We start from the raw sequence: 14,071 nt of genomic DNA, 5'->3' as shown, positions 1-14,071 counted from the left end.
TGCAAAGAGGTGCAAACACAGTGCAGTATTCTGAGTGGCTTTTCAACTTAACAACACAACCTACCCAAACTGACACTTCGTGAGCAAACACAGCTCCAGCTAAGACTGGGTTCCATGCCCGAGCAAACCAAACGCTCCCGAGCCATTCTGAGAACAAGAACCTTCTAATAGCATCCCACTATATTTATTTCTTATCGGCCATCAAATTGATAAGCTTTATTTGATAAACTCTTATCACATCAATGTAACAACACAAAGTCATGGTCTAATAGCTAGAATAAGGCAGTAGAAGCAAGATAACCCCTGCTTTATTTATTCCAGCCATTCAGTCAGTTTTTAAACGATTTAGTTTCTCCATCTGAACTGAGGGCAATACTTACCCACCACCTCACAGGAGTACTGTGAGGATTAATGAGCTTATTGTGAGTTTATGTTTGTAAAGCACTTTGAGATTCTTGGATGAAAGGTGCTATTGAAATGCAAAATATTATGGTTATTAGACATTATTATACCATGCACTGTCTTATTGGAAAAATTCAACCATGTGTGACTCACAGATTGGTTGACAGAATTTCAAACTGCATTGCTGCTTACCCATTAATTTCGTTTATTTTCATGTGAGATCAAAAAGGTATCCCAGAGATATTATTCTCCACTGGCATAAAAACACCTGACAGATGTGACTACTTTGAAAATGTCGTGATATAAGTAAGCCACACTGAACAACGGATTTCTTTCTTAGGTGCAATTCAGGCTAATAAAATCTCCTGTAATTTCATTATTAGAGTTTTTTTCCTTAAAGACAGAGCAGCCCATTACAAAAATAGGTTCTACCAGCTTAACAGAAATCATAACATTTCATCCTGCAAGATAACCTTAAGTTCTGACTAAACACCTTCCAACCTTAATACCTGCATAAGCAAAGCATCTGAATGCCAACAGAGTCAGGCAGTTACTAATCAAAACATTCATTACTACCTGCAACAAATTCCTCTAGTGTGCAGCTACGGGTACAAAGATGAACAAAAACTGCAGCTACAAAACCAAACCGAGCCACAGAGTGTATTTTCTCATATCACGCACCTCACATGAAGACTTTAATTCTGGAGAAGTTAAAACCTTGACTACTTAGGTTCACCCAAACCCCAAGCGGTGAAATTCCTAGCAAATGCACAGAGAACCACATCCAACTGAAAAGCCCATTGGTTACAGACGAAGGTCTCAATCTTCTGCAAACAAAAGCACTGAATATATCCACTGCACCTCCTAATTCGGGGTGAACACGCACAGACTCTGCATTTCATGTGGGAATTCAAACCACCTTTACTTCTTAACATGGCATCACAATATCTACAACAAAAGCCTTCATTTCTGTGGAAACTCTAGGCTTCAAACTTTTCTGTCACATCATTGACGGGATAATTTACCCAGTGTATGTCTTACCCACAGAAATTTACAGATCTTATATAAGTTCTTAGTACCATGTTAAATAATTGAGCTTTCTGGCATCAAAACCAACATAAATATTATGGTGCTCCCCACTAAGCTTTGGAAACATTTGTAGCAAGGACATTATTCAGCCAACTCATCACTGGTAGAGTGAAAAAGGAAACAAAAATCAGAAGGCATTTTCAGCCATTTCGAAACACATCAAACTCAGTAAGCAGAATCTAGCTTTCCTAATCAACAGTGCTACTCCACTTGATGTCTCCTCTAAAATATTGCAAGAGGCTCAGAGCACCCTCTTTAAACTAACAGCAATGATTTTAATTTGAAAATACACCCTGACAGCAGTCAACGAGCAAGGTAACAGAGCCATAACCAATTTTATGCTTGGAGTTTCACATAGCTCAAGCTTTGATAAATAGACCCTTTAAGTCCTGTCAGATCAGGTCGACATGCAATTAGATTTCGATCAACATATGCTTTTCAAATACATGTAATATTTTTGAAGTTATTTGAAAACATACATAATTGTGGCTCCATAAATATATATATATATACACACAATCCCAGAGATGCCTCCCCATTTTCTAGAACTTTAGCTTTTCACAGCAGTACCATGACTATTTGAACAGTGTTCTACAATCTACAGCAGCACTTTCTGAAGGATTCATCACAAATACCATGACAATTAGGCTTAAATTCAAACACTCAGTGACTTAAATTACGTACTGTAATTTTCTTGGCAAAGATGTGCGTATATATATCTTAACTATAAGAAGAAAACCCACACTTCTTGATGTTTTTCATAAGTATTTCTGAGACTGGACTATATATCTGAAAACAGCTATAAAAGAAGGTAGCAAAAACCTGGCAATCACTATAAAACTGTCTTTAACTCCTTGCCCTGTTAAATCACCCTTCAATATTCCCAAAAGTGTCAATTACGCACATTTATTTCCCAATACAAAATTCAGACGTCATTACGCTTTTCATCACAAAGCGGTTTACAAATCACTTTGAGACAATCTGTGTTAAAATATAAGGTAACTTTTCAAAACCAAGCTGCCTCCTTTTCCTTGCCTGATCCTGTGACTGTACAATGGCACGTGGCAACTAAAGCCAGCAAACCTAAGAGAATTTATACCCATTGTAAATCCAGCCCTTTCACATAACTTCATTGGCTTTACTGATACTGCATAAAATTTAAGTACACGATGGCTTTTAATAGCTAACAAGTAAACATACAGAGTCATTTTCTCAGTAATATCATAAACTCACCCACTGGCATTCAGGAAATTATTCCCATAATTTAATAAAACATACGTTGAGCTAGCAGTACACATTATATATTGTGATTACTGCACAAAATACTCCAAGGAGTGGGTTTCTGCCCATAAATAAACCCTCCTTAATTATTTCTAGGCAAGTTGACCCTCCTTGTTCCTAAAGTTTCCCCTTCCTCTTCATTTTTTTTTCCATAACTAATTTCCCCAAAACACCGAAGGTGAGTACATTTAACCACAATGACTTCAAACTGACTTATCAGAAGAGGCCAAACTACTTTCACATGATTCTCTAAATACGTAGCTCCTATGACACCAATTTCTTCCCAAAGCCCACTGGGATGGGGAGCCCCAGTTTCCAAATTATCATTAGAAATGTGAGTCAAAATTTTCTGGAATTAAAATACAATTAAAAGTTCATTTTATATTATCATAGTAGCTTTTAGAGGAGCATATCAAAAGTTTGCTCATTAGGAAAGACACATTTATCAAATAGAATAATAAAAGCTTAAAAAAGGATGTCTTTATTTTTACTTAACAAATGACCCAAAATTATGTAGACAATGTTTCACGTTCCTTTTAGTCTATGTTTTTAAAAGCACTGCTGGTAACGCCAATATGCTTTTATGTTTTAAAAGTTCTTTAACCTTTTTTATAGACACCTTTTCTTAAGAATAGTATTTTATAGATACATAAGAAGCCTTAAAAAAATACCTGAGAGGTCTTGCCTGGGGATTGCCTGCTTCTACATATGGATGTAAATAATCCTTTATGTAGAGATCAGCAGCACTATTAGAATGGGTGCAAATGAGAATCCTGCTGGAATAAATGGTGCAAATAAAAAAGCAATGAAGAAACAGAAAACAATTCAAAGCAGTAGAATACAAAAAAAAGGAAACAGTGGCCATCTTCCTGCACATTTTTCTTAATGAAACTAGTCACTAACCTACCATAGTTTGCACGATTCAGCCCTTTAACTCAAACCCTTCAGTTATAAAAAGATTTAAAGTTCAAACAGTTCTTCAATAATTATTTTGTGATTATTAATCTTGACTTGATTTTAAGTAAGGAACAGCTTTTGTTATCTAGAACACTGCAAAACTTCCCATGTCGAGCAAATCAGTCATTCTACATACTGTCAGTTTTAATTAGTTTTGTTCTAAATGGAAAATACAGGCTAAGACTATAAAATTACTTTATCATTCAAAACAATGACGGATGGCTTGGGTCTTGTTTGTTTTTAAGCTGGACAGAAATTCTGTATTTCTATCTTTCGCTTGAATTTAAGTAAAGAAAAAAATTACACCTTCTGCTAATCACGTATCATTCTGTATTTAGTGCCCCATCTCACCTAGTATCCTGTTGCTGGAGTATGTGCTTGACTGCCTGAGCCAGAGTGAATGTTTTTCCTGTCCCATAGGGACCGATGATAAGAACAGGAGGCAGTTGTATGGAAAGTGGAGTAGTGATAGCCAGAACAGCCTCTTTCTGCTTAGCATTTAGTCGAGGGTCCAACTGCTCATCCCATTGTCTGTACAAAAGGAAGTGACAGTTTAAAAACAGAAGCAATGGCAATCCACTGACAGTCAGAAACATAATGAGGCAAGATTTCAGAAGCTTTAAATAAACTGAAGAGCCTATATGCTGCTGTATCGATTGTGTCATCCTGAGGCACATGGAAACATAAACAAATCTAGCAAAACAACTGCATGCTTTAATCACAAAACATTGATACTTGCTATACGGCAAATGGTTATTTTTTTAAAAAGGAATCTGGCTGCATATTAATTTACATTATCTCACCTAACAACAATAATTAACCTTCATAGTTCACATTTTAGATGAGGTATATGCAATACCACCACCTAGTAACAAAAGCAAGTAGAGATACAATGATTTTCTACTATTCCTATGCAAAGTATAACATTAGGGATGTTTCTTCCCTGCAGCGTTTATATTGTCAACTTTAAAGTCAGCAGTGATAAAACCCCAGGGCACGGTAAAATTTATTTGCAATGAAATCCAAAAACAATTAAAAAACTAATGGCTACCAATTAACTACAAACATCTCTTTACTTTTATTTGAGAGCACATACCTCTAATGGGAAAGCAATCTAAGGAAAGGATTTTTGCTGTACCCTGCTAGTGATACCAGTATTAAGAAGAAGATGCTTTCAGAAAATTCCAATGAGCACAAGAGGTTAAAGATTTATAGACGTGGTTTTTAATATTGCCACTGACAGATTTAGAAGTAGACATGCATAGTAAAAAACACCTGTCCCTGCTGCACATGTGGCCATGCTTCAGTAACGTGATCTGCTTTGGTACAAGCACTGCGTTGCTTACAGATCGGGAAAGTTTCTGTTCAGCAGCAGTTGTCAACAGGGAGTAAAATCAAGGGGGAATCGACTGAATTCCTAACTTTTACAATACCTATGAACAAACAGCTGACAGGAGACTCTATGAAACACTGGAAATTAAGAGGACGTGAAACAAAGAAGAAAAACAGGACAGACAGTTCTGAGTCAGTCAGAAATACTGAATCTCGAAGTAGGGCAAACCAAGCCACCAGACAGAACAAACCATATTCATTACACTGACTTAAATTGAACTACAACCACTGTATATATCCTTTATGTGTATAAAAACAGAGAACAATTTTAATAATAAATAGTGCCAACTACAAACAATACGTAAATTTCTGTAAATTTCCTGATATAAAACAGAGAAGACAAAGTTCTATCTTACTTACCTTCTTCTTATTGAAATCACTTACTTCTCTACTATTCCTAAACACTAGTTCCTCCTAAGATTCACTCAAAACTTAGTTAAGTCAGTGAAAAGATTGTCATTGACCTCAATTAGCTGTGTATAACTCCACGCAAACCATTCCCTTCTCTCTGCCTTTAGTGCCACACCCTTCACACACGCAGCATCTTCATCCAGTACCCTGCTCCCATTCTGTTATCACGTCTTTCTTCCTACACTTCCAAAGACAAGCCAAAATTTCACCCATAATTTTCATCTCACATTATCTCGCTGTCTCAGGTTTCCGGCCAGATCGCTTTCTTTTTAATCCTTGAGCTATCTTCTGATTCGTAATGCATCACCATCAGACTCTTAATTCTCACCTTCCAGACACCACATGACTCCTCCCATGTTATACGTGCTATCAGTTCCACATACCCCTTATCTCCCTGGTCTCTAAGTGCAGACACCTCCTGCCTCTCTTATCCCTCCCCACGCAGCGAGAATACTGCCCAGACTCCCTGAGCAACACAGCCTCGCATTTCTCTTCCCCAAGTTTCCTCTTCCAGACAACCTATTTTCACTGCATTACTGCATCAGCCTTCTGTTTCCCTAAAAGTATTTATATAGCATAGGGGTTTCTATCTCATAAAGGAAACGAAGGCATTGTATACAAAGAATCTCAGCACCGTTTGCAAGTGCTGGTCCTTCCCGGAATCATTCCCACACCTTTCTTAGTCATCTCCTTTAGTGATACATCCAAATTTGGACTCATTATCAAACGGTACTAATGGATCCCTCCCTGCAGAAGCCTGCCCGTTTGAGACCCTGCACAGCCAACTCCTTCTAATTGGTATTTACATTCCTATGAAGTATCACGTGTAATTTCACTGAAGAGCAGAACAGTAAATACCAAGAGCAGACATGTTTTCTACAGCCACAATGCAACTGCAATGCCAATAAACCCACAGCTCAACTGCAGGGAAAACCAATCAACAGATTCTAGCCCTCGGAGGATCAGTTTTCTTGTTTTATTTAGAACAGTTTCACTCCTTTCTCTGAACCGCCCTCACCATTAATGAGGAGCAAGGCATGTTTCTTGTTCCAGGGCAGATTTCAGCCATCTGTTAAGAGAAATTCAGTACTGCATTACCATACAATTTTGATATTAAAGTGTTTGTATTCTTGTACCTGTTGGGACTCCAGGGTATGGTGGGAGTCATGCTGACATCTGGAAACAAAATACTGTTGTCCTTAATCCTGTCCAAGGCATAATGCATTTCACAGAGGGGCAAGCGATTTAACTGAAACTGAAGTTCAACCTGCATTACAAAATGAATGAATAAGTGAATAGGCAAACCACAAATTATTAATTTAGAAAACACTCATTAGACTTTGCTGCATATGATACATTTTTATCTTCCTGCAAACTACTGCCTTTCAGAAGAAAACACCAAACATCATTCAATCAAGAGATCTGCAATAAATTAACTTGTTCCTTTTTCTTTAAGCCAAGATAAATACAGCATTTCTCTAATGTAATTTTGTTGTTTGACTTTTGAGATTAGACTGCACTGTACTTTCAGAAAAAAAGTAAAAGGACACAAAAAATGCTCCCATAAAATACTGTTGTCCTAAAACATCGTTTTTAAAAATACAAACTTCCATCCCTTATTGTAGGAAAAACCTTGAAGCAGTGACACATAAACAATTTTTACAATCAACAGATTATATAAATCAGATGTGTGACCAGCAGAAATAAAACCCAAATGTTATTTATTCCTAGTCAAACATTCTGGAGTAACAAAACATGTCAGTTATGTACAATTAGTAGAACTCTCCAAAAGTTAATTTGTAACAATTAGTTGCTTATCAATACATTCATTTTTTTGTTCTTTCACTTACTTGTGTTTTAATGCTAGTAAATAAAAGATAATGCCAACAAAAGTCTGGTACAAAGCCAGAAACAACATGCAGAGCACGTTAACATCCCTGATTATATTCAGAAATGAACAATGCGTAGGGAAATTAGTTTATACATACATATACTAAAAGAGCAAAGAGAAAAAGACATTCTAAATTTGAAGACTAGATAAAAGCAGCTCCTGGGGAAACAATTCATAAAAACAGTTCACTCAGATTATCATTTACATGTATTTAAATTTGCAATTATTAACCTCTCCAAAACCATATGAACCTGATCAGAGCTTTGCGCCAAAGAACCACATGTGAACACAGAAGCTTTTATAGGAAATCTGACACAGATTTGCACTAATATAAAACAGCCTTAAAACACCCAAAGCTGCTGAAGAACTTCAAGTGAGTGACATAAATTTTTAGATTTATTTCAAAACATTGCTGTCTGTTGCTAAATATTTTTGTAATTGCTCTGCTACAACTCTAAGGAGCATTTGGGTTTAAATAGCAGTAAGTACCTTTTCAAGATGTACAATGAACCGTAAGGATGCTGAAAAACAGCCAAAGTCCTGCACCCTGTCTGGAAAAGCCCCCTCTTTCACCTGGAAAGCATGTCAATCGTATTCAAAATTTCTATGGGCATCTTTACTGACAGCATTCACCGCGTCACCAATCAACAAGTGAGAAAAAAAGAAACTGAGTCAGGACAAGCCAAAGCTGCTACTTCAGCACCGTCACACTGGGAAGAGACGGGGTAGAGCAGCGCTCAAGTGCCCTGCGTCATCACCACGGAGGTGATGCTGTCATTCTAAACGTACCTTCATGCCCAAAGCAAAAAATAGGTCTTAGATCTATTGCTTTTCCCCTAATTAGTCCATTATTACTTAATCACACTCTAATATCATGATAATTGTTGCAACCAAACCAAAGGTTCAAACAACACAAAGCAATACTAGAATATATTTTTGTAATTTCTGACAATTTACATAAAGACTTCAAAAAGCCCCTGTGGACTAAAATAAGTTTTCCTTACATACTACAAACAACACCCAATTTGTAGTATGAAAGAACCCTACGGTTATCAAAATAAGACAGAAAATTTGGGGGGAAAAAGATAAAAATTAGGTAGAAAATTAGACAATGACTTCTCTAAACAGAACATGCTTCATTCAAAGCCACATCAACTTCTCTCACAAACCCTCTCCTATGGAGGAGAATTCCTCCTCTGGAGGAACAATTTAGCCTCTTAGATTTAACTGTTTGTTGGATCTGATGCTCCTTTATCTGCTCACAGAACTGCTTCCCACCAAAGGGATCACATGGGTAAACCCCCCCCGTTCACCTGTAATGTTCACTATTTGAAGATCATCTCCTTCAAAAGGATTTGCAAAACACAGTTCTTAGCATTCTCTGGTTTCTAGTATATTTAAATATTATAATATTCATATTATTCTGTAGCATGGAAAATCAACACTAGCTTTGCTGTAAATAAACAAAAGTGCCGAATGTAACCTTTAACTTGCAGTCTCTGGCAGATATGAAGACATTAAATAATTCATCTTGACTATCACATTTTACAGCAACTCTGAAAAGGGCAGTAACAAATCTGTACAACATTAGGCATGGAGTTCATGGAGGCTCATGAAGTAATTGTAACTGCTAGGAAAATACCTTAAACAGGATATATGAACGTTTACAGAATTATTTTCCCGACTGTTCCACCGTGTGGGTTTATGCCAATCCAGTACTTTAGTAACTACCTGAGTGTTCAAAAGCAGCGTGGCTTAGTGCTTGTCAGGAATGACAGCACCAGCTCATCCTGCCCAAGGGGGACCTCAAGCTTTCTTCTGAAGTTCTGTCCTATTCATCCCTACCCTGTCCTAATTTGTCCATCCAACAGCTTCCTGCAGATGTTCGGAAAACAATTTCCACACAAATGGCAACGGTCCCAACCTCACAGTTTGATTTATACAGGAAAAATCTCTTTCCTCAGACAGATCCAGGGCTAACAAAAGACCACCCAATATAACAATGATAATTTTAAGTGCAGAAAAACTGGGATGCTCATCTGAGCATCATTCCAGAAACACAATCAAGGTGCCTAGCATTAAATAGCTCTTAGTATCTACCTACATTCACCATTTTCTTTAACAGCTTGTGATTTTGTTTTGGTTTTAATCCAGTTTGGAATGAATCAAATAGTTACATTTTGCTGTTACAGAGCACTGAATGAGGCCATCTGCGAAGGGCGGGCATGGAACCTGCTTTAATATATATCCCACCATAAGAAAACAGTGGGAAAGGAAGTTAATCCATTGCCAGTTTCACAGAAGAGGACACAGAACACAGTAACTACTCCAAAAATAAAACAGTCGCATGTTAGTTTGGTCAGCAAAAAGAGCAGCAGCCAAGGGGGTTTAAAGCACCAGCTCACTCCACCCCACCTCGATGAGTGGCACACTTGATAAAAGCAGAATTCTTTATTTATTACTGCTAAGCCAGGACAACAGGCAAACAAGTGATCAGGAAGTTTCTGAGATGAATTACTAGAAGAGGAAAGGAAGCAAACCACCTACCTTATGCAAAACCTACAGAAATAAAAGCAATTTCAGCAATGTTCAAGAATCGCATAGGGAATACTGACTCCCACTGAAGACAACAGCATGATTTCCAGCATCTTCAATAAAAACACCATGCAACTGAACTGTAATATCCTCAGGATCCCTTTCCAAATTTTTAGTCAATACTTAATCAGAAGAAATTTCCCGACAACTGGAATTCATTAAAATCAAGGTAACACATTAAGGATTTCACCACCAGTTCACTGACACATGTATGATGTCCTAAATAATATATTAATAACTTTAGGACCCAGTTTTTAATGTAGAATAGATTTGCTGCCTCAAGCAAAGTTTTATAAGAAACTCAAAGAAAAACAAGCCAGTTACTCAAGTGCCAGTTCATTTTGCATTCCAGTGGAGTTTCTGATAGAATCAATTAGTAAGTTTAATTATTGTTTTAAGAAAACAAACACAAAACCAAGAGCCCAGAACAACGTAAGCCTTCCCAGACCAATTTCCCACATTAAATTAAGACATTAGGATTCTTGTGTATGTTTCGACCAAAAGAAAATGAATGGGAGGAGATAATCCTTTGGTGAAAATGCATTCATTCCAAGCAATTTCAGTGCTCTTAATTTGAGGTTATTTCTGTGGTAGCAAGATCAATAATAAGATCCACAGCAGACACACACTGGGGATGGCTGAGAAGTTTAAGTATTTAACTTAACTAGAGTTCCATCTTCTACAGGTGTTGACCTCTAATGCACTGTCTTGTTTGCAAACCACACAATATCTAAAAAAAACCCAGAAGTACGCTCACCTATTTCACATTAACTGCAAAGAAAACAAAAGCTTGATCTGCTGTCAACACGATTTGCTCTATCAAAAGTGTTGTAACTCTTCATATTGAGACTGAATGCCTCCAAAACAGATAAATATCTGTCTTGGATATAAGTGTCAATGGAGTGAGAGCCATGGAAGCCAGTATTATTTTACTGAAACAAAAGAGATAGTTATAGAACAGAAGTATTTATTCACCTTCACTCTACGAACCCTCACCATCACCAAGCAAATACTCTAAGCTGAAGACTCTTCCACTGAAGGACAATATTCCTTCTGCTCTGATATGGCACAGAAAGCAGCACGTGGCCCATTCATAACCTCAACAGACCTTATTACAAATGAATTTCCCCTCAGGCCTAGGAACAAATAGTGGAATCCACAAGGACACAAAAAAAAAAGAATGAGAAGATACAAGAAGAATGAGGAAACCAAAACTAAAGAGTCCAGAACTCCCTCCCTTCTTTATTAAGAAAATGTTCCTGAGGTCTCTGGCAAGAATAGCTCTGATGAACAGAGATGAACAGAATGATGGAAGCCACATTAGAGAGATCGAGCTGGAGAAAAATCCAGGCAGCAGAAGTAAGCATATTCAGTGGGTTTAGAATGAGAGGGGAGAGGGTGGGTAGGTCTGGTGGAAGAAGTCCCATGAGCTACTCACAAACCCCTACCTGCAGGAAAACAAAAACAAGACAAAGCTTTTCTTTACAAGTCCACAGAGAGAGGGCTTTGTATTTGAAACAGAGACGTAAAAACAATGTCCAAGACAACTTACAAATCACCCTGACAAAACCATGAGATAAACCAGCAAAAATCTGCAAGTACCTAATCACCTCAGAATAATTTTGCCACAAATGAAACTCATTAAATGTATTTTTACTCTGTATCACTTCTACAATACTAATTTCTTTCCTAAATAATAAGACTCCAGATGCACGCACATTGTATATGTGTACATATGTGTTTACTTATGTATTAAAAGATTTCACCTGTCTGAAACATTTATCTGTGCCCTGCTTTCTGTGTATAACAATGAAAAACAAAATTCCCTTTCATATCTTCAAGTCATTATTTTGGGTGGAGCCAAAACAGAAGCAATGCAAATAGTTTCCGTACCAAAAGCACTTCCACTGAGACTTACCTGCATTTCACAATCTGCCCGAAGGTTAAGTTCTTCACAGCATTCCCTGGATACCCTCAAGAAGATATAATCCTTTGTTTTCTCCTCAATAGCTGCTTCATAAACCTTCTCTTTGGTTCCTTGGGTCTGCGCTGACTTCTCTTTAGTGACAGGCAATAAATAAACAGCATTGACTTTGGTCATCACCAGCCGTCCAGCCAAAGTGTCTTCCGAAAGTGTCTCAGTGAGCTTAAAGCGGCCAAAAAGTTGTCCATTTTGAGCATACTTCGCACCTCCAGAAACACCAGTGAGCATGAAGCTTGCTACAATCTGCAATTGCACTTTTATGTTGAACCTAAGTAAGAAAGCATTGAGTCAGTGCAGAAAAAAACTCTCAAGATTCAGAAATTTCACGCATTCAGACTGAAGATTCATGGCCTCACATTCTAAACGTATAAGCCTTAAACATAAACCAGGACTGCCAAACTGGGCCTTTGTAAGGAGGGAGCTGTTGAATAATTACACACTTTCCATTATACCCTACAAAACACATGTTCAAAAGAATCAACATAAATGAAGCCTAAGAAAAGAACCAACATAAAAGAAAATCAAATAGTAGATTTTCTAAGACCAAACTAAGTTTAGGGTGTGTATGTCCCAAAGCAGTAAAAGCTTCTATTTAAATAGTTCGTAGGCTCATGCTAGGTATCCAAGGAGAGACGTGCAGGCAAAGAACAGAGCAAGACTCCCATTTATTTCATGTAGCTCTTCCAGGTTGCACACCAAAGACGGTAACCTACATCTTAAAAGGTAAATAGTATTATACCTATAATTCAGAGGAAGTGTTTAAAATGCCTCCAAAAAGTCAAAATGTAGGCATTAAAATGAGATCATTTTATTTGAAATGAGAGAATGGCATTACAGGCTCAGCCACATAAACATCTATGCACAGAATTCCTATTAGCAGCGAGTTCCTCCTGTAATCAGAGACATAACAAATTCATTCTTTGTAGTTACCATTTCCCAGAAGTCACATGTATAACACATCGAAGTGACTTATTAGCACGCTTCATTAACCTCTCACGAATACGCAATAATCTTCTCCTAAAGCATTATAGGTTCTTTTAAACCGATTGCTTTAACCTGGTTTTAAAAAGACCAAATGGGGGAAAAAGTGCCACACCAACAATATCCAGTTATCTCCCATCAACAACTTTTTCCTGAATTTTCAACAAATTACATAAGAAAAGTAGAACCCAAAGGTTGTCGCAAATGAAACAAAATCTCTTGGGGAAAAAAAATAACTTTCTTATAATACTTCTCACGCTGATACTGTTTCTATTTAATCTGTTGTTTTTCTCATAATTTCTATTTTAACCTAATAAACTGATAATTTATCTTTTCAGCTCTGTAGTGTCAAAGATCGTAAGGCCATAACAATAAAATCCAATATTTCAGCTTGCTTGGTAACTAATCATCTACCAAAACAATCAAATATATTTTTTTCATATCCGGCAAATCATGAGTCTTGCACAAAAACTGCAAGTTTGCCACCTTGTGGTAACAATTGCTTCTTTACATAACGTGGGCTTTAAGTCAAAGCCAAATTTCACACTCCTCTGCTCTCAAAACACAAGGTGCCTTCTTATTGAACACAGATTTGCTTGGTTCATCGGTAACCACAAAGGTTACTGCACAAGCTGCGGTTAAAGCAATCACTCAAAAGCGCGTACTTCAGGGAGCACACTAGGACTGAGTGTAATCCTTCCGGCTTCCAAGTGCCCTGAAAGAAACCCAAAACAAAACACAAGCTCTCTTCTATACAAGAATTGCGTTGGAGCTATCAGTGAATTAGTAACATCTTAAAACAGCTCATATCTCACTCAGATGACCGTTAAAGTACTATATAAGATATTTAACACGGTAACCAAGAGCTCAGCATTATTACTAGGTTAAGTTCACAATAGCATGTGGCTGTATTTAGTTAAACCTCTCCCAAAGTTGAATCCCTACGCTACTGAATATGCATCAGCTCATTCTCAAATTCAAATTTGCAAAACTGTGCTGGAAAACACTACTGCTGCCATTCTGAGACAAGGCAAAAATCAGTGCCAGACTAAACCAAATCTGCTGTGCTAAAGGGAATCTAAAGTTCA

General features: G+C 37.3%; 1 protein-coding gene across 4 annotated transcripts in view; it reads right to left on the bottom strand.

Annotated features, from left to right (window-relative positions):
* HELZ (helicase with zinc finger) overlaps positions 1-14,071 on the bottom strand; it is an 87,792-nt gene that overhangs the window by 36,126 nt on the left and 37,595 nt on the right. For 3 of the 4 annotated variants that reach the window (XM_054083153.1, XM_054083155.1, XM_054083156.1), the window contains 4 exons: positions 11,937-12,270; positions 6,669-6,799; positions 4,081-4,260; positions 3,444-3,548 (listed from right to left, as the gene is read on the bottom strand). In XM_054083153.1, the coding sequence (XP_053939128.1) occupies positions 3,444-3,548; positions 4,081-4,260; positions 6,669-6,799; positions 11,937-12,270 (750 nt within the window). The remainder of the gene's footprint in view (positions 1-3,443; positions 3,549-4,080; positions 4,261-6,668; positions 6,800-11,936; positions 12,271-14,071) is intronic. The other variant, XM_054083154.1, reaches the window with a different exon arrangement.

The sequence above is a fragment of the Cuculus canorus genome, chromosome 18 (genome assembly GCF_017976375.1).
Source record: "Cuculus canorus isolate bCucCan1 chromosome 18, bCucCan1.pri, whole genome shotgun sequence".
NCBI lineage: Eukaryota > Metazoa > Chordata > Aves > Cuculiformes > Cuculidae > Cuculus > Cuculus canorus.
Note: the sequence above shows the minus strand (reverse complement) of the source record. Positions and strands in the feature narration are given on the sequence as shown.